Source organism: Perca fluviatilis, chromosome 13, assembly GCF_010015445.1.
Source record: "Perca fluviatilis chromosome 13, GENO_Pfluv_1.0, whole genome shotgun sequence".
NCBI classification, from domain to species: Eukaryota; Metazoa; Chordata; class Actinopteri; order Perciformes; family Percidae; genus Perca; species Perca fluviatilis.
In genome coordinates, this window is record NC_053124.1 from 27841261 (window position 1) to 27859344 (window position 18084).

Below are 18084 nucleotides of genomic sequence, written 5' to 3' on the forward strand. Positions count from 1 at the left end.
GAAAACAAACATCCTCACACTGTCATGGTTGTTTGTTCTGTTTCCTGTTTTATTTTGAACAGTCTTTTCTCCCTGGTCTTGTCTGGTTTTACTTCCTGCCTTGTGTTTTCCCGCCTTTTTTGATTGTTCTGCCCAGCCCTAATGTATTTCAACTGTTCTCCAGCCCTAGTGTCACCTGTTCCTTGTTTCCTCATTTACCCTGTGTATTTAGTATCTCTTTTTGAACTGCATTTGGGTGCAAGACTCATCTTCACCCTGACACACACACCCCTGTAAAGATGAAGTGGATTGACCTTTTTTCATGAAGCCCAAAAATACCTCAATTGGCTTGAGTTCTGCATGGAAACAGTTGACATCAAGTCTTTTGTTGCATTACTTACCGATATTAAACTTTAAACAATAAAGTAGCCTATACTGTATAATTAACCAAGCTTAAAAATACACTTACATTTGTAAAAATACACAGTATCTTCAGTATTAAGATGAATGTATTTGTGAGATACTGTAACAACAGTTACCAGTAATATGATAGCTTTAGAAATCTCACCAAACAGGTTTAGTTGCAAGATCTGGAAAGGTTTGGCACATCCTGTATGTTTGTCGTCCTGTATGTTTTCACCCGACGCCCAGCGATATTAAAAACAAGTTCCGTAATGTTCAAGCGATGCATCTGAAATGTTTCTGATTCAGAAACCAAATTGATTTCCTACTTTTAAAGTGTGATGACAAGATCATATTGAAGAACTATGTTGTTGACAGTAAACAGGGACCGAGACATGAAGAACTGGAACATATTTTACACATCACCCACGAGTCAACATGTATTATTATAAAGGCTGAAAATGCTGCTGTTTGAAAAAATGTTTATTTGCATTTTCAGTGATATACTGAATTACTCCCATGAGTTTTGTACATGACACTTTATATCATAAAGCAACATAATGTCAGTCAGGTCAATCATTACAGGACAGAGCCGTGAGTTGAACAACAGTCTTTATTTGGAGCGGTTTCTTGTATGTAAGATTATATTAACAGGATGTCTGGCTAACAAAAACCACCACTGAAACATGTAAGTATCCACATACACGGTACCGGCATTACATAATATAAAGAACAATAACTAAACAAACAGTCCTAAAAATGTAATGACAATTTGATCCTGTAAAGTTTAGCTTTATATGTAGCTAAAGAAATGGTTTTAAGTAGCATTTCATGGTCTGGCATTTCATCGATCCAAAATCAGAAATGGTCCACACACTCCCCTACACACTCTGCTGTAAGACACAGTTGGGTCTTTCATTTCCAAAATCAAATATTTCAATAAATTTTTGAGAAAATATATTGAAATCGTTGCCAAAAGATTATTTTATTTATTTTATTTTGGAAAGGGACGCATCAGCAGACGGTATTCAGAGGGCTGAGGTTGATCTGGGTTTAGAGGTCAAACTCAGAACATTCCCTTCCTGTAGCGGTGGATCAACTCTGATACGTCTTCCTTACACACCTTTATCCAGCCATCCTCCTGCATGTGGTACACTAGACACACACACACACACACACAAAAACACAGATTAGTACATACACACATTATAACTACAAATGTACACAGACAAATATATAATTTTACCCTTTTCAAGTGCTTACAGACCACAGCTTTATATATTTAAGGACTATAACATTCTGTTTTTGCTTAATTAAAAAAAGAGAGACGGGGAAGGACATGCAACAAAGCTCCCCGGCCGAACATGAACTGGGTGCGGTTTTAGTTCATAGGTAGACTCAATACTTTGACATAATGTTGTTTTTATTTGGCAGTGTTCGTTCATTTTATTTCTCGTTAGTTTTGTGCAGATGACACTTGTAACAGAGATGAAGTGTGTGGTTTGGGATTGTAGCAGAGCCCTTATTTGTGAGTTGTTTTGTGTCGTTTGGATTATACATTTTTTTATTATCATAACTATTAATGTTTTTAATGTCTTCCATGTTTTTGTGTCTGAGGGCCCTCTTGAGAACTACATGATGCATCTCAAGGAGTTTATCCTCAAATTAAAATGTTAAATATATAAATAAATATACTAAAGCATTGAGGATGATAGGAATGTCATTAGTTTTGAAGGTTTGATGATGGTGATAGATTACAAGTCAGATGATCACCAAAGTGATTACACATCCTCCTGAGGGGGACATAAATGTGTGAACCAAGTTTCATGCTAATCCATCCAAAAGTTGTTGAGATATTTCACTGAAAACCAAAATGTAAACATCATGGTGGAACTATAGGGAAACTCAGAGGATCAATAAAACCAATAGGATTCATCCTATAGGAAAAACTTCATGGCAAACCAACCCATAATTGTTAAGATTTCAGTCTGGACCAAATAGGACAGGCTGACCCACTTTATACTTTACCCACAACCATATCACTAGTGTGGCCAAAAAGAATGTCTTAAATAGAGACACAAAATAGACTTAAATGCAAAATCTAAAAGAAAACATTCTCAGAGTGTACTCACTGTTGACCACGCCTCCAGAATAGGCGTCCCTGTGTGTGGCGTGAGTGATGCCCCGACGGCCCAGTTCATACGCCTCCTCAACCGTCATGTCTTCCCGATAACCGCTGTCCATCACACCGTAGGCAAAACTGCTACCACAGCCAGTAGAGAACATTTGGCCAGAGAGACGCGTCGCATTATCATCCACATAGTACAGACCAGGGCCCTGGGGAGCACACAGTCATTATATGGTCTGTAGGGGAAAGTCTTACATTTACATTTTTTCATTTACAACTTTTATTAACAGGCCTACAGGCCACGGTTTCTGATAAGAATACAGCAGTACTTCCACATTGTGATGTGTCAATAATACCAGTACTAGTCTTTGTGGGTAATGTTTTTAGATTTAATGAGCTGCTTCATCAGTGATGTCTGCAGGGTACGCTTGTTTCTTCCATTTTTTTCAGGATTGTATACTTGACTCTTAAAAAGATTATACTTTAATGTAATCATTTTGAGATGGCCAACTGGTGGTTTCAGAACCATATGGTACCTTTTATGTGTCATATTGACATTTAGTCAAAATGTAAATATGTTTTAGATTTGATATACTGTAAACAATGAAAACATTCACTCTCTGTTTGAATCGCTCTTTGTTAATTGCTTTTGTAAATGTTTATCTAAATGGTGCCTATATTTTAAAATGCTCATATTATGCTCATCTTCAGGTTCATAATTGTATTTAGAGGTTATATCAGATTAGGTTTACATGGTTTAATTTAAAAAACATATTTTTGTTGTACTGCACATTGCTGCAGCTCCTCTTTTCACCCTGTGTGTTGAGCTCTCTGTTTTAGCTACAGAGTGAGACATCTCACTTCTGTCCCATCTTTGTTGGGATTCGCACATGAGCAGTACCTAGGTAAGGACTACTAGCCAGTCAGAAGCAGAGTATGAGGGCGTGCCACGCTAGCAGCTAGGCGAGCATTATAACGTGTGTTACAAAGTTACGCCGTCACGGAAGTAAAGGCTGGACTACAATAGAGCTGTTTGGAGCAGTTTAACAGTTAACAGTGTTTTCTGTTGGAGATGGTAAGTCCCTTTGGGGTGGAATATATAACACAATAAAGGTAAGGGAAAAAGCCAAAAAGCATAATATGAGCACTTCAATAGTTTTTACAATGACGAAGGCCACGTGAATATATATAATGTAAATTATCGTCATCAAGCGTCATTAATAGTAATTAGAAATAATAACACACCAGTCATGGTTGTGGTTTTCTTTTGTAGTTCTATTGTGTTAATGTAATCCCTGTTTCCTTGTTGTTTCCTGTCTCATGTGTTTCTGTATTATCTATATGTTTTACCATGTGTGTATGTTTTATGCTTCTGTTTTACTTTGTAGTGTCTGTTTCTCTCTGTGTTGTGTCTTGCTTTACTTTCTGCCTTGTGTGATTTCCCGCCTCTGTGATTGGCTGCCTGTCCTGCCCTGATGTTGTCCACCTGTTCATCAGCCCTCATGTCATCTGTCTCTCGTTACTACCCTCGTTACGTTGTGTATTTAGTCTCTGTGCTTTCTTTGTCTCTCGTCAGATCGTCGTCTTCTCTCCCCGTTCGTTCACTGCGTTCGTGCCTTCCTGGTAGTTTTGTCCTTCGGTGTCTTCTGTTTTTCTAGTGGGTTTTGAATTTTGTTTCTTGGTCTTCGTTTTGCCTGCCTGCCTGCCCTTAGGACACCTTCAGTTTGTAAACCTTTTTTTTAATACAATCTTTTACTCTGCCTGCTGCCTCCTTGTCGCTACTCTGCATTTTTGGGTCCAAGTCTCACAAACCCTGACGACACCAGCATCACTTTTTTTTATAATACAGCCATATTACACTAACAGGAACAATAAAAGAGTCAAATTACATACACATCCAATCCCACCATTACACTCCCCTGGCTTGTACTGAAAACCACAACTTGGTAATGTTTTCAGTAAGACTCGCACACACATACACATCCACATTCACAACCACACACACAGCTCACCTCTTTGTCCCATCCACAGATCATGCTTCCCATAGAAAGGCCCATGCCTCTGTAACCAAGCATCATGTTACACAGCAGCTTGGAGGCTGCAGCCACAGAGATCCTCTGGTTGTTCCTCAGCCTGTACAGCCTGGATGAAATAATAAAACAAAGTACCAATACATTCATAAGCAAATCACTTGACAAATCAGTCAGTCCAGCAGGTGGTCCAGGTTGGCCTGAACTTGGGCTGCCAACAATGAAAATAGATACTCATGATACTCCATATACTTTAATGCATGTTTTTCATTTAAAAAAACATTTGTGATAAAATGACAAATGTACTGTAAACCTGAATTAGCCTTATTATAATTAAGTAATTATGTTTTTTTGTTTTGCATTATAGGCCTCCATTCATACAGGACAACTGAAGACATGAAAGGGGAGAGAGGGGGGAATGACATGCAGCAAAGGGCCACAGGTCGGAGCCGAACCCGCAGCCGCTGCGTCGAGGAGTAAACCTCTGGATGCCCGCTCTACCAGGTGAGCTACCCAGGCGCTCGTAATTATGTTTTTCATTTCTGTTTTGATAAGTTATATAATACTGACTGCAACAAGTATGTTTTCATATGAACTCCACGTAGGAGTGGTCCCAGTTAGCTCAGGTGGGATTCAAACCCAGGACCAAAAGCTATTGTACCTCTATCCTGGGAAGTCACAATCCTAATCCCTGAACCTCTTTGTGTCACCCAAAAAGAATAAACTGAAGGACAAAAGGGATTGGCCGACAATGGGACAAATATTCAATACACTGAATAACAGACCTGCACTCTTTAGCCAGGAGTCTCTCCCAGTACTGGCAGTCTGCAGCGCTGCCCGACATGGTGCCCAGCAGGTACGGGTTGATCTCTATGACCTTGTTGACATCGTTGGATGCTGCAGAGCCGTGACACATTTGGGAGAAGGAGACATTCAGTGACCAAGATTATAGTTTGATGCATGTCAACACTATGAAGTAGCAACTTGGTTACACTTGTTGCCTTATTTACATTTTTCATTTAGTTCATGGTCCCTAAATTTTACATTTCAAAGCTCCCCACCCCCTTGAGACCTTTGTTCCTAACGTTGATGGCAGTGTTTTTTATATATATTTTTAATTATGGTTGGTCAATATGACTGACTGGGTCATGTGACTCTATAGCTCATCTTTACAGAAGCTAATAGTCTGTCAGAATAAACTTTTCCCACATTTTTCCCAATATTCTGTTTAGTTCCATCTTTTCTAATATTTTCCAGGTCAAATAACATTTTCTCCATACTTTTCTAGGCATGCGCGTTTACCTAAATAACGGCCAGCTGAGGCTCTGGAGTCCACAGCCACGATGACTCCGTGTCTGAACTTGAAGGCCAGGGTGGTCGTACCGTGGTTCAGGTCTATGGACACACCTGCGTCACGGTTGCAGGATTTGAGAAACCCGGAAGGCTAAAAGAAATCAAAGAAGGGATCTCAGTGAGACGCAACATGCGTAATAGCCATGGTAATAGCACTGTGTGTGTGTGCGCGTGTGTGTGTGTGTGTGTGTGTGTGTGTGTGTGTGTGTGTGTGCGCGCGCGCGCGCACGCGTGTTTGCTTGAGAACACAAGAATGAAATATCTATCACATTCTAATATCCTTTGACAATAATTCGGGATAGTTAAGATAAATGCATCATATAAAGTTTCTTAAGACGCAAACCGACACCACACACTGAGAACCACAGACGCGTAAAATAACTTGGACTACCGCGTCTGACGCGTCATGCTTGTGGCAGGTATACCGGATAAGATTCAGTGCAGTTGCTTACCAACATTTGGTAAAATAATACTCACGTCTACACCCAGAGGAACAGCAAATTCTTGAGTTTTGGTCCCGAAACTGTAGTGGTTGGTTCGGTCGAAGAGATGCGTCTGTCCTGCTGGATGAATCTGCCCCCGGAGTTCAGAATAAGGCTTAAAACCAGTTACTTGTAAAAGCGCCATTATGTATCAAAGTGTACTGACTATATTCTAAATATATTCTATACTTTAGGGTTAAGGTTTCCAAAATGACGAAGGCGACTAACAAAGCGTCAAGGATAATTTCCTTGTACGTGACGCGAAGAATTCGAAAGTGAAAGGGTTTCAATTAAAAACTAGTTTATTGTCCTGCCCTCTGAAAAAAATAACATTCAAAATAAGTCAGCAACACAAAATGTGTGCGCAACTATTATTCAATATATTTGTGTTTAGTAACTTAAAAAGTTCATTGATCAAAATAAAAAATAACCAAGACTCCGTAAATAAAAAAAAGATGGCTCAAACCCCGCATAAACCAATAGGAGAGCACTATATTTGTCTCGTCATCAGTTTCTAAGCGGAAAAGCATCACTCAGGTTTGGGAAAGCCAGCATAGTTCATCATTATAGAAATACACAATCTAATGCAGTTCACTTAATGACAAGTTAACAATGTATTATGACATATAAATTAACATAATATGCAGCCGCTTATAAGCCTTTCTGTTTATTGGGTCTGTTATCATCAGCTGTTTGGGGCCATCAAATATTACAGTTAGTAAATATTAGACTATAAAACATGAAAATAAATTAAGCAACAGGGGTCAAATAGAATTTAATTCAATGATTTTCCTTTATTTTTATTTTTTTAAACATGTTACAGTCTTTATGGCCTAGCAGTGTCTCTGCTTACTGTAGTAACCCGTTAAGTATTTCTAAACTATTTCACATCACAGTGAAGCATAGCAGCAGAGTAGAAACCATGATTACAATGTTAATCACGTGTCTGAGATGTTTCACTACTTATATATAAAAACTGGTGAATGAAAATGTAATCAAATTAAAGACGTTTTCATTTTGCTGCTAATTGTTGTGGTGTTATATGGTGTGATTCTGCATCGTCGTGGCTCAGGCTGTATCCATCCGCTGCATGGACTCCTGCACAACCTCCAGCTTTAAGCGGACTACTTTCTCTGTCAGAACCGGTGTTGTGCCTGGACGGTATTTGTATTTAGTTTTCCTAGGAGAGAGGAAGAGATAGATAGATAGATTTAACAAATGTGGAGTTAACCAAATGTTAACCAAAGGAAATTTGATTTGCAGAAATGTTTTGACATAAAATGTCTTCTTTTAAGAATCTGTCCAGAGAGCAGATCTTAAATAAAGTCCTACTCATGCTGGCCTACCTGTTGTCTTTGTACTCTGACACCTGGTAGGGTCTGATGTAGTCCACTCCTTGTCTGGTGATGACGCAGATGTCGATGTTGTTGCCTGAGCCGAGGTCACTCATGATGCCCGCGTGGATGGCGAGACGCACCAGCTCCTTCGCCTCCTCCAGCTAAGACAGTTCAGAGGAATCAGGGAAATGAATGAGGGAGGGACAACAGCAACATACAGAACATGAAGGAGAAGGGGCACTCATCATTTTAAAAATCCACCTGCAGTAAATTCCCAATGCCTACACAATCTTTCAGTTTTTTTCTTTGGTAATAGATCCAATTCAAATGGAGGACAACGAATGACATTTTCTCAACTGTTTACATAATCTAGAAGCTTATTTGACCAACAGCCCTGCCACATTCATTAAATTAAAGATGCCAAAAAGTACCTGGAATCATTTTTTGATTATGTCTAAATGATCACGACTAATGTTCATAATCACAATACGTTACAACAGCTGTCTAGGTGGCGTACCTCCATGTCGTGTTTGAACCCATCCTCTAGAATCCCAAGAGCAGCCAGATCACCAGATCCTGCATGGACACAAAGTGAAGTCAGACAAAACACACTGGATGTAGTCTGAGTGAATAAAATGCATAACTAATAATAATTAATTAAAATAATTAAAATGTATAATTTATACTGGTAAAATGTAGAATAATAAAGTTGTCATATAACACACAATGTGTTTTGATATGTTCTGGCACTGATAGTTCATCTATATAAAGTATTTCAAAACACATTTTATGTATTTTATACACAAAATAACACATTTCAACATTACGAACGAGGCTCAGGTGGTAATAGCCAACACGATGCATCACAGAAACTTCAACAACAAAGAATCTAAAAACGGATGTCACAGTAACAGTGCTGCCAACACTTATAGAACAGAGTTAGGTCACATACCCATTGAAAGGTAAGGCACCTTATTTACACTCCCATAAGGCCCCACAGTGTACAGGTGGTTCCCAGTGCAATCTACTCCTCCCAGTATAAGATTCGCACCAATTTGGCCACGATACCTGAGGGGGTGCAAAGATCAAAACAGGGGAAGCCTGATTAACACCACAGTTATTTTAATGGACTGTGAGTTACATGTCTACACCTCTAGATACAGGTACATGTGCGTGTGCAACACAAACCTGTACAACATATCCTGTAGTATGCTGACGGCCATGATGACACGAGGGTTCCTCCCGCTGTTCAGAGAGAAGATGGTCAGGTTGGAGGAGAGAATATCTGTGGTCTTCTCTGTATCTGCTGCTGTACCTGCTCCACAACAACTACGGAGAGAAAAAACAAAAAATTAATTTGGAAGTCAGAGAGTGAAAGATTAATGAAAAGAGAAGGAGAGAAAAGTTAAATGATGGTTTCTTTCTTGAGACACTATTTCCCTTCAACAAGAAATCCAGCATACAAAGGACAGATTGATGAATTTCTTCTTACACAGCAGCCTCAACAGCCCAGAATGCAATGCAACCACAACTTGCATCTTGGGCAATCTGTCATCGGCAGCATGTCACTTTGTTTAAGGCTCTCTTCAGTAGATTTTGAACATAAAGTCACCACAGGACCACTGTTTACTTTTCAGCCATAACTGTTCTTATGTGGCAAATCTTAATACTTAATACAACATCACTGTAGGGCATTCTGGGATATGTAGAAAATCACAAGTAAAGGAGTAAAATGTGCAGTGCACCAAAAAGAAAATTGCACTTAATTGCAAAACAACTGGAATTATATAGGACATAATAGACTGATGATGAGAGTATTTTAAAGCTACATTTCTCCGCTCATTAGACTTACTATATATTTGGAGCAATGTAATGGATCTTTGCGCACATCTTGTCGGCCACCACTTCACTGGAGGTAGCTCTTGTGTCTGCTCCCAGCACCACCCCATCCTGCGGACACACACACACACACACACACACACACACACACACACACACACACACACACACACACACACACACACACACACACACACGAATTGCGCACATTTTATACAGCTACCCTTTGGTTACCTTTGGGCAAGGCATTAAAATCGCATTTGGTCCAGTGTGAAAATGTGTGCAATGGACATACATTGCATTTGTTGTTAGCAAAGTTATGCATTGTGGCAATGCAGGTGTGAACAGGGACTTTATAAAAAGCTTTCCCTGTTGTGTTCTGTGATGCACTGATGGAAGGTAAAAGAAAAACAATGTGAAGAATCTAATTTATAGTTCATGGACTAAAGTAACTGTTTTGGTTCATTCATGTTTTAACAGTGCGGTTTAAACAGCTTTATACTCACCTTGAACACCACTCCTGCTATGGTGGTGCCTGTTTTCATAGGTTTAGGTGTCTGTCCTCCATCAAAAAGACCCTCTAATGCAGCATTTCTACAGAGATGGAGAGAGAGAGGGATGAGGGGGTAACAGGGGGTCAACTGATGAATATTAGTTTAATAGTATAGACATAATAGCGAACACAACATCACTATATTGTTTCACTGATTGAAGTGATAAACAACCAGGAAAAAGTTACTTTCGCTTTTGATCCCGGTGAAAGCTTAGTGTAACCGACAGTTTAATTTGATTGTTTTTTTTGTCATTATCCATACAGTCTGCTGTTGAGAAAACATACAAAGAAGCTCATACCTTGACGTGTTGTCGAAATTAAACCCAGCTGCAGGAGTTTCGAAGACATTTGATAGCGCCATACTGGGTCTGACTGCGGCTTCTCTGCGCGTCTCAATGCGCCTGAGGTCGCTGTTCGGAGCGTCGCCTCTCCTTCTTCTCTTTCGGTTTTGGAGTGAAAATGGAGAAACGCTGCACGGACTCACAAGTCAAAGGAGTCAGCACAGGGGTGAGTAAATCCGGACCGGTTCACTTATATTTATCTACTGAAGCAGCACCAAAGATATTAAGCGAAAACTGATCGATAACTGATTTCGCGGATGAACAGGTGATGATGTAACGTGAATAGTAACCAAACACAAAGTGAAAAGACATCGACTGGAAATTTCATGTGTTTTATTATCAGTTGGCCTATATTGGTTACATGTTAGCTCAATTTTTATATTTCTATAAAAGTATCGACCGGCTACACTTTCATTTTCAGTTAATATCCTCTAAAAAACAATTCCTTCTCAGAACTCTAAATCCCAGAATTCATAGCTTTATTCAGCCTGCTGAATGGACACGAAGCCATAAGCAATAATACATGTCTGTGATGCTGTATAACTTAGTGTTGTACTTGTTTGGCTTAATACATCTACACACCAACAAGCACACTCTGTTGTCTCTCCTCCCGCAGACCACCATCCTGGCTGCTACTTTTGATGGAGGGGTCGTGATTGGGTCAGATTCCAGGGCTTCCATTGGAGGGTGAGGGTGTTGTGACATTACACTGAAGTTGCCTCGTTGTTGAACAGATTAATAAAGAAGAGGGACTGCTTTATAACATTCATGATAAAAAATAAAATCTACAAATTCAAGTTGATACACAATCCAGAGGGAAATATTGTACTTTTTTCATTTTTCGACAGCTAGTTACTTTACAAATTAGGATTTTGCATAAATACAGTAACATACAGTAAGCTTATAAAATATAATGCATAAAGGTGTATAAACTGTATTGTATAAACTACCTAACAGTATATAAAACAATTAAAATGAACTCCAGCTCAATTTACTGTACATCAGTAAAATGCTGCTTACACAGGAATAATAATCCACTTTACACAAATTCTAACAGTTATAGGGGACATTTGTCTTCATTAAGTACTTTTACGATTGAAACACTGAGTACATTTTGAATACTTTTACTTATGTAACATTTAATACAAGACTCTTAAGGATGCATTCAGTGTTGGAAACAAGGACATTTAAAAGTTTACATTCAGAAATCTTAACCTGAATGAGAGGGTTGTGTATTATTTGGCTGAATGGTGAATAGTCAGTAACTACATTATTGGTTTGGAAGCATGTGCAGGACCTTAATATATTATGATGATGAATGTTTTGTCTTATTCATAGCACTTCTAGTCAGAGCCAGTCAGAGCTGCAAATGTGTATGTAGTCTATCTGAAAAGTCTCTGTGCACCATGGCTATGTTCATCCTCTCTTTGTCTCTCTTTTCAGGGAATATGTATCATCTAAGACAATCAACAAGGTGATTCAGGTTCATGACCGGATCTTCAGCTGCATGGCTGGCTCACTCGCAGATGCTCAGGCCGTCACCAAGGCTGCAAAGTTCCACCTGTCCTTCCACAGGTGCCAAACACTCACATGAATACATTGGCACATATTAGCACGCACACACACAGACAGATATGTTCATCTCATTTTTACTTTAAGAAATAAGGTTTTATTAATCCCACTGGTTATTTGGGTTCTTTTCATTCTTCCATGACTCCCAGGCGAAGACAGTTATACACAGTTGTGTGTATGCAAACTAACACATACCCTGCATGCTTTAACAGTCTCAGACACACACACACACACACACACACACACACACACACACAATAATTTGAGAATCCAAAACAATACATAAAATATTCAAAGTCTATTTTACTTTTAACAGCACAAACTTAAAAAGTTGATCTTTCTCGATTCCCTCTTAATCCATAGTGTCCAGATGGAGACCCCTCCACTGGTGATAGCAGCAGCCTCGGTGCTGAAAGAACTGTGTTACAAAAACAAAGACGAGCTGCAGGCCGGCTTCATCACAGCAGGTTGGGACAGGAAGAATGGAGCACAGGTAGGTAGTGGTTGTAAAGACAGTCGGAGATACTCCACCTTTCAGCATATAGCTGCATTACTGATCCTCTCCATCCTTCTCCAGGTGTACGTCGTGTCTCTAGGCGGGATGTTAATCAGACAGCCAGTTACCATCGGTGGCTCAGGCAGCACTTACATCTACGGCTATGTTGACGCCAAATACAAACCCAACATGAGCAAAGAGGAATGCCTACAGTTTGCAACTAATGGTACTGTTGTATTATTTTACTTATGTAGCCTACCCAAATCTAAATCAGTTTGTACCTCTTTTGTCAGGAAGTTTATATCAGGATTTGAGAATGTTTTTTGGGGGAAATTGGTTTGTGATTCTCCCAAACTTAATGATTATGTACAAGAGTGTAGCAGAAAATGAGAAACAATGTGCACAATGATACACCGCTTACAGTCTTCAGCAGCATACAGAGATTTCTCAGTTGAAATTAGAGGTTGGATTTATTTTCCGTGAGAAGAGTTTCGACTTTAATCAGAAGAGGAGGTTATTCAGTATTCAAGGATTTGCAGTGTTGTATATTGGCTACACCTTTTTTATTACAATAAGGCTTTTATTTGCACTTAAGGAAAGATAACATTGTTGGTGACTCAGTAGTTGTAGTTGTAGCTGTACAAATGTTACAAACTTAATGTCTGTGGTTGTTTACCTCCTGCTTTTTGTTCCTATCTTCCTTCCTCCTCTCCTCTGTCCCTGTGCTCACAGCTCTTGCTCTGGCCATGGGCAGAGACAACGTCAGCGGGGGCGTGGCTCACCTGGTGGTGGTCACGGAGAGCGGGGTGGAGCATGTGGTTGTTCCTGGTGACAAGCTGCCTAAGTTCCATGATGAATAAAATAAAATTTGGATAAAAAAAAAAAAAGTAGCCTAATCCTTTGAAATCCATGAGCTACAATTTAATCACTAATTTGCTTTGTATAGGACTGGGGTGTTACAGAATATACAAACGCACACCTAAAACACAAGTCAGACACATGAAACATGAGTTAGTTGCCTGCTAATGAGAAACTTGTGAATGTGGAAATAGTTGTGTAAAAACTAGGTTATACAAAATCTATACCAAACTACAAAACTACCATTACAGCTCTTAATAGATAAATATTTCCATTAAAAGATTCTCTTTTGTGTGTTTTTTTTAAATGTTTTTTTAAAGGGCAAAATATGTGAAATAAAAATTAAAAATTCCAAAACCTCATCTTTCTTCATCTCTCTTTCTTTATTTGAGCTATGTGCGTCAAAAATAAAGGCTTTTCATGGATTTGTGATGTGTTCTGCAAATTACTGTTTTTGCCCCATCATTCTTGAAGGGTTTTAAAATGTAATAGTGCATGCTGTATGCAGTCTATTTAGTGTCGTGACAACTGAATGACTTTGTGGTCCACGCAATTAAACAGTTATGCCACCACAGGGTAGCCTAGACAATCCTCACTGGTTTTGAAATGTGTGCACTTTTCAGTGTTAACGTTTGAAATAGCCTACTGGTGAAGAGCTGAACGCAGGGGAGGGACAATGTAACTTTCAATTTCGATTTAATTCAGGAAAACATGGAGTCCGCCTGATGTGAGACCAAAGTCGTCGAAAACAGTTTTAGATTTTTAAAGAAGGGTTTCGACAACGATAAAACTTTATAAAACCGGCTGCTCGGCTCGACTGAGCCTTTCGGTTTCCGTCCCTGGCAGACAGATATACGGCCATTGTTACCGGAGTCTCAGCAGAGCATCAGCATGTTGGAAGAAACGGGGCCCGAGTGGTTGTCTGAGGAGGTGAAAACTGGAGTAAGTAGCCTATTTTTAAATGTTTGAGACAGTTGATGGTCTGTATGTGCGCAGTTCTGATAACCTGTGGATTGGGCTTAAATGCGGAATTGACAGGTGTGTGTGTGTGTGTGTGTGTGTGTGTGTGTGTGTGTGTGTGTGTGTGCGCGCGCGCGTGTGCGTGTGCGCGAAAAATGAATGATAAATAGCCATTGTTTTTATCTGTGTCCGTAGACGACCATCATTGCCATAGAGTTTAATGGAGGGGTCGTGCTGGGGTCTGATTCTCGAGTGTCTGCAGGGTAAGTTTGTGCGTGCGTGTGTGCACGCGCGTGTGTATTCATGCACTGCAGTGTCAGTGTCCACCTCTATCTACATAGATGACACCAGGGATTATTTAGCTTCTCACGCATAATGACCCCGATATCCTCCCACCTCTTCATCTTTCCTTACATGCAGAATATCCTGCTTTTTGGATTAGATTAGATGCATTTTCTAACTTTTTGTCATTGCACAGATAAACAATTACATTAAGTTAATAGTTTTACCAGAAGTGCAGAAGGGTAGAGAAATAAGCATAAATAGTGATAATATATAAATAAACTAAAAATGAATATGCTAAAATGTAAATGCACTAATATATATATACAGAATGAAAAACCCACATTCACACACGCTCTCCCTCTCCATTCCTCCATCCAGGTCCTCAGTGGTGAACAGGGTGATGAACAAGCTGTCTCCCCTCCATGACAAGATCTACTGTGCTCTGTCGGGCTCTGCAGCAGACGCTCAGACCATCGCTGAGATGGTCAACTACCAGCTCGACGTCCACAGGTAAATACACACTCAAAGAAGAGCTCATACAATGAGCAAGGACTATTTTGCACAGTTTATGCATTCATTTAATTGCTCAGCTAATAGTGTCCCTTACTGGTGTAAAGATGGTTCCTGAGAAATTCTGAATACAATATAAAAACTCCACTGAGTGAAATGTTTTGGCTTTAAAAGTTTAACATTCATCAACAAGTTTCAGCTACTGGGAGCTTAAACGTAAAGTTATCAGTATTGTATAAGCCTGTGCAAGTGAAACCACAATGCACAATGTGTTTTTCTCTCTCTTTTTATCGGAGACACTGTATCCTGTTACTGTTACAATATGTTTTTATGCCTCGGCCTCTTCAAATTTGGCACAAACGTCCACCTGAAGTCATGGATGAACTGATTAGGTTTTGTTGGTCGGCGGTCAAGGTCACTGTGACCTCACAAAATGCATTTTTGCCCATAACTCAAGAATACCTACGCTTATTATGACAATATTTAACACAAAATGTCCAATAGGGTAAAATGATGAAGTGATGACATTACATATACAAAAGGACAAAGGTCAACTTCAGTGTGACATCGTAATGCAAAAATTATGTTCTGGCCATTATTCAACGCCATAACTCAGGAACAGAATGGGAGAATGATACTGAATTAAATCTTTGGTGCCCATCTGAAACTGTGGTGATTGTATAGAGGTTGCCATGTTGAAGATGTGTGTGCAGCATCCACGTTTAGCCAAAAAATACACTTACCTTTTTTTTTTTTTACTGTTAAGTCTTCACTTCATATATTATATGAGTCTGGACAGACATGGATGTAACAGCAACTTGATTGGTTGGCAGAGGCATACAAACACTAAGTGGTAAGTCTAGTTTTTTTCTGTTTTCCTCTGTCAGTCTTGAGATAGACGAGGATCCCCAGGTTCGCTCAGCTGCCACTCTGGTGAGGAACATCTCGTACAAGTACAAGGAGGAGCTGTCGGCGCATCTCATCGTGGCCGGCTGGGACAGGAAAGATAAAGGACAGGTCAGTACACATGTTGTTGGCTGCAGACTGGAATGGAAAATAATGTTACAAGTAAGAGTATGCATGAGCATTCAAACAAAAAAGGACAGGTGCTGAGCCAAAAGTGAGAAGATCATGATCACTGTAGGGCTGCAATATCCACTTATTTATTACACCTAGGTGATATTTCGAGAACAACTGCTCCTAATCAGATTAAAGATGACAGTGCTGGCATCTTGAACATCTCTTTTTATTGGTTTATGTCATCTGAAAGATTATTAGAAACAATAATTTATAATGTAAAAATGTATGTCTTTAACTTCTGCTAAAGTGCCCTTGATGTTGATAAAAGATTGTAGACGTGTTGTTGCTGCTGGAGTCTTTGAATAAAAGATCTTATCCAACAAACACACTTGATGTTATTGGTGTTCATACAGAATGAATGACATTATGGTCTGTCTGTCTGATCTGTCCCCGTGACCTTTGACCTCTCCCAGGTGTTTGCAACCCTGAATGGTCTCCTGACGAGGCAACCTTTTGCAGTCGGTGGCTCTGGCAGCTCATATGTTTATGGGTTTGTTGATGCTGAATATCGTAAGGGCATGAACAAGGAGGAGTGCCAGCAGTTTGTTGTCAACAGTAAGTGTTTTTTTTTGTCAGACATTTTGTGGGATGATGAAAGAGAAACCAGTCCTTTGCTGACTCTTCTACTAGCTGCTGAAAAGAGCTAACTATTCTATAATTTCATGTTATATAAAGTATTTTTCCTATTAACACTTTCCTCACCTTTCTCACCCCTTTGCTCTTTGTCTTTGTCTCTCTTGTAGCTCTCTCTTTGGCAATGAACCGTGATGGCTCCAGTGGCGGCGTGGCCTATATTGTCTCCATTGATGAACACGGCACAGAAGAGAAAGTTATTCTAGGGAATGACTTACCAACCTTCTTTGATCAGTGATACATATGTAGTTTTTTGTTCATCCCTATTTTGCTAAGCCACTGTTGTGCAGGTTACAATTAGGTATTCCCAATAGTCATTGTTGAACACGCTTTTTGGTTCAGCTGTCAACTAATTCAGCTTATAAACAAAAAATTAAAAATACTTTGACTAATAATTCTATTTAGGAAAATGCATTGTTCTATGATTCCCAAAGCTATTTCAAGTGTAATATTAAGTAGCCTTGGTGTAGCTCGATGGTGTTTTTTGCCCCCAACAGCTCCTTCCAGGCAGCGCTGCGACCGCTGCCTTCAAGGCACCTAACCTTAACCTTAACCCTAACCATAACCAGTGCCTTGGCAAAAAACACAGATAAACCTTGGTGTGTGTATACTGTAATTTAAAAGCTGCTCACACCCTCAGATCATCAGATAAAGCTGATTAAGTTTGTGGCTCATCATTAGGGACTTTGAAATTTAAGGTTATCTTACATCTAACATTTTGTTAGCTCTGTCCCTTCACCAAGTTCAGGACAGCTTTACAGAGGTAGACGTGGAAATTGCCCCTGTGTCTATCAAATGGTCTCTAGCCATCAGGTCACTTCTTTCTCTTAAACTTGTTGCAAGACCAATTTTTCAGTCCATACGGCTCCAATTTGTGTTTTAATGGTCCTGAGTGGCAAAGTAATTTTTTTTAAAATTTTTTGTAAATTTCATCCTTTTTCATCAGACTGTTAATAAATATATATATATATATATATATTAACAGTCTATGAGAACCCCTGACATTCCTTTATCCTCACTAGTCCCACAGAAACATGCCCACACTTTCTCTAACAGCAGCAGCAGTTGTGTGTCAGGTATTCAGTCTGACAACATATCAGCAAAAAGTGAAAGTCAAATTTGTTGCACAACCAGAAGATTATGTCACCCTTTTTTCTTAAGTGTTTTTAGATTTAGATTTGCTTATTGATGGTTTGTCACCTGCCTACAGGATTTGTCTGAACATAATTAAAAGCATGATTAAATT

At 39.4% G+C, this 18084-nt stretch overlaps 4 protein-coding genes across 4 annotated transcripts; 2 read left to right on the forward strand and 2 right to left on the reverse strand.

The window, feature by feature from the left end:
* Positions 1 to 976: 976 nt before the first annotated feature.
* On the reverse strand, positions 977 to 6691 carry psmb8a (proteasome 20S subunit beta 8A). Its single transcript, XM_039820123.1, has 6 exons — positions 6370 to 6691; positions 5842 to 5983; positions 5325 to 5436; positions 4522 to 4651; positions 2514 to 2718; positions 977 to 1536 (listed from the first exon to the last, which is right to left on the reverse strand). The coding sequence occupies exons 1-6, from the start codon at positions 6517 to 6519 to the stop codon at positions 1448 to 1450; spliced, it is 828 nt and encodes a 275-aa protein (XP_039676057.1). The 5' UTR covers positions 6520 to 6691; the 3' UTR covers positions 977 to 1447.
* A 457-nt stretch (positions 6692 to 7148) lies between these two features.
* psmb13a (proteasome 20S subunit beta 13a) lies at positions 7149 to 10524 on the reverse strand. The gene is made up of 8 exons (XM_039820122.1): positions 10403 to 10524; positions 10057 to 10144; positions 9564 to 9661; positions 8900 to 9040; positions 8664 to 8779; positions 8229 to 8287; positions 7721 to 7872; positions 7149 to 7554 (listed from the first exon to the last, which is right to left on the reverse strand). Exons 1-8 carry the CDS (start codon positions 10462 to 10464, stop codon positions 7443 to 7445), a joined length of 828 nt encoding a protein of 275 aa, XP_039676056.1. The 5' UTR covers positions 10465 to 10524; the 3' UTR covers positions 7149 to 7442.
* On the forward strand, positions 10502 to 13423 carry psmb12 (proteasome 20S subunit beta 12). Its single transcript, XM_039820124.1, has 6 exons — positions 10502 to 10610; positions 11061 to 11131; positions 11888 to 12019; positions 12380 to 12509; positions 12594 to 12738; positions 13245 to 13423. The coding sequence occupies exons 1-6, from the start codon at positions 10563 to 10565 to the stop codon at positions 13370 to 13372; spliced, it is 654 nt and encodes a 217-aa protein (XP_039676058.1). The 5' UTR covers positions 10502 to 10562; the 3' UTR covers positions 13373 to 13423.
* Positions 13424 to 14012: 589 nt separating this feature from the next.
* On the forward strand, positions 14013 to 17742 carry psmb9a (proteasome 20S subunit beta 9a). Its single transcript, XM_039820126.1, has 6 exons — positions 14013 to 14312; positions 14526 to 14593; positions 14994 to 15125; positions 16013 to 16142; positions 16619 to 16760; positions 16949 to 17742. The coding sequence occupies exons 1-6, from the start codon at positions 14262 to 14264 to the stop codon at positions 17074 to 17076; spliced, it is 651 nt and encodes a 216-aa protein (XP_039676060.1). The 5' UTR covers positions 14013 to 14261; the 3' UTR covers positions 17077 to 17742.
* The last annotated feature ends 342 nt before the right edge of the window (positions 17743 to 18084 follow it).

Coding starts and splice junctions, on each gene's coding strand:
- psmb9a (XM_039820126.1), top strand. CDS start 14,262: ATGTTGGAAGAAACGGGGCCCGAGTGGTTGTCTGAGGAGGTGAAAACT. Junction 15,126..16,012: donor TACCAGCTCGACGTCCACAG/GTAAATACACAC, acceptor TTCCTCTGTCAG/TCTTGAGATAGACGAGGATC. Junction 16,761..16,948: donor CCAGCAGTTTGTTGTCAACA/GTAAGTGTTTTT, acceptor TCTCTCTTGTAG/CTCTCTCTTTGGCAATGAAC.
- psmb12 (XM_039820124.1), top strand. CDS start 10,563: ATGGAGAAACGCTGCACGGACTCACAAGTCAAAGGAGTCAGCACAGGG. Junction 12,020..12,379: donor TTCCACCTGTCCTTCCACAG/GTGCCAAACACT, acceptor CTTAATCCATAG/TGTCCAGATGGAGACCCCTC. Junction 12,510..12,593: donor ACAGGAAGAATGGAGCACAG/GTAGGTAGTGGT, acceptor ATCCTTCTCCAG/GTGTACGTCGTGTCTCTAGG.
- psmb13a (XM_039820122.1), bottom strand. CDS start 10,464: ATGGCGCTATCAAATGTCTTCGAAACTCCTGCAGCTGGGTTTAATTTC. Junction 8,780..8,899: donor CTACAGGATATGTTGTACAG/GTTTGTGTTGCA, acceptor GCACCCCCTCAG/GTATCGTGGCCAAATTGGTG. Junction 7,873..8,228: donor GGTTCAAACACGACATGGAG/GTACGCCACCTA, acceptor GAACTGTCTTAG/CTGGAGGAGGCGAAGGAGCT.
- psmb8a (XM_039820123.1), bottom strand. CDS start 6,519: ATGGCGCTTTTACAAGTAACTGGTTTTAAGCCTTATTCTGAACTCCGG. Junction 5,437..5,841: donor CTCAGCTGGCCGTTATTTAG/GTAAACGCGCAT, acceptor ACGGCTCTGCAG/CATCCAACGATGTCAACAAG. Junction 2,719..4,521: donor TCTGTGGATGGGACAAAGAG/GTGAGCTGTGTG, acceptor TGTGCTCCCCAG/GGCCCTGGTCTGTACTATGT.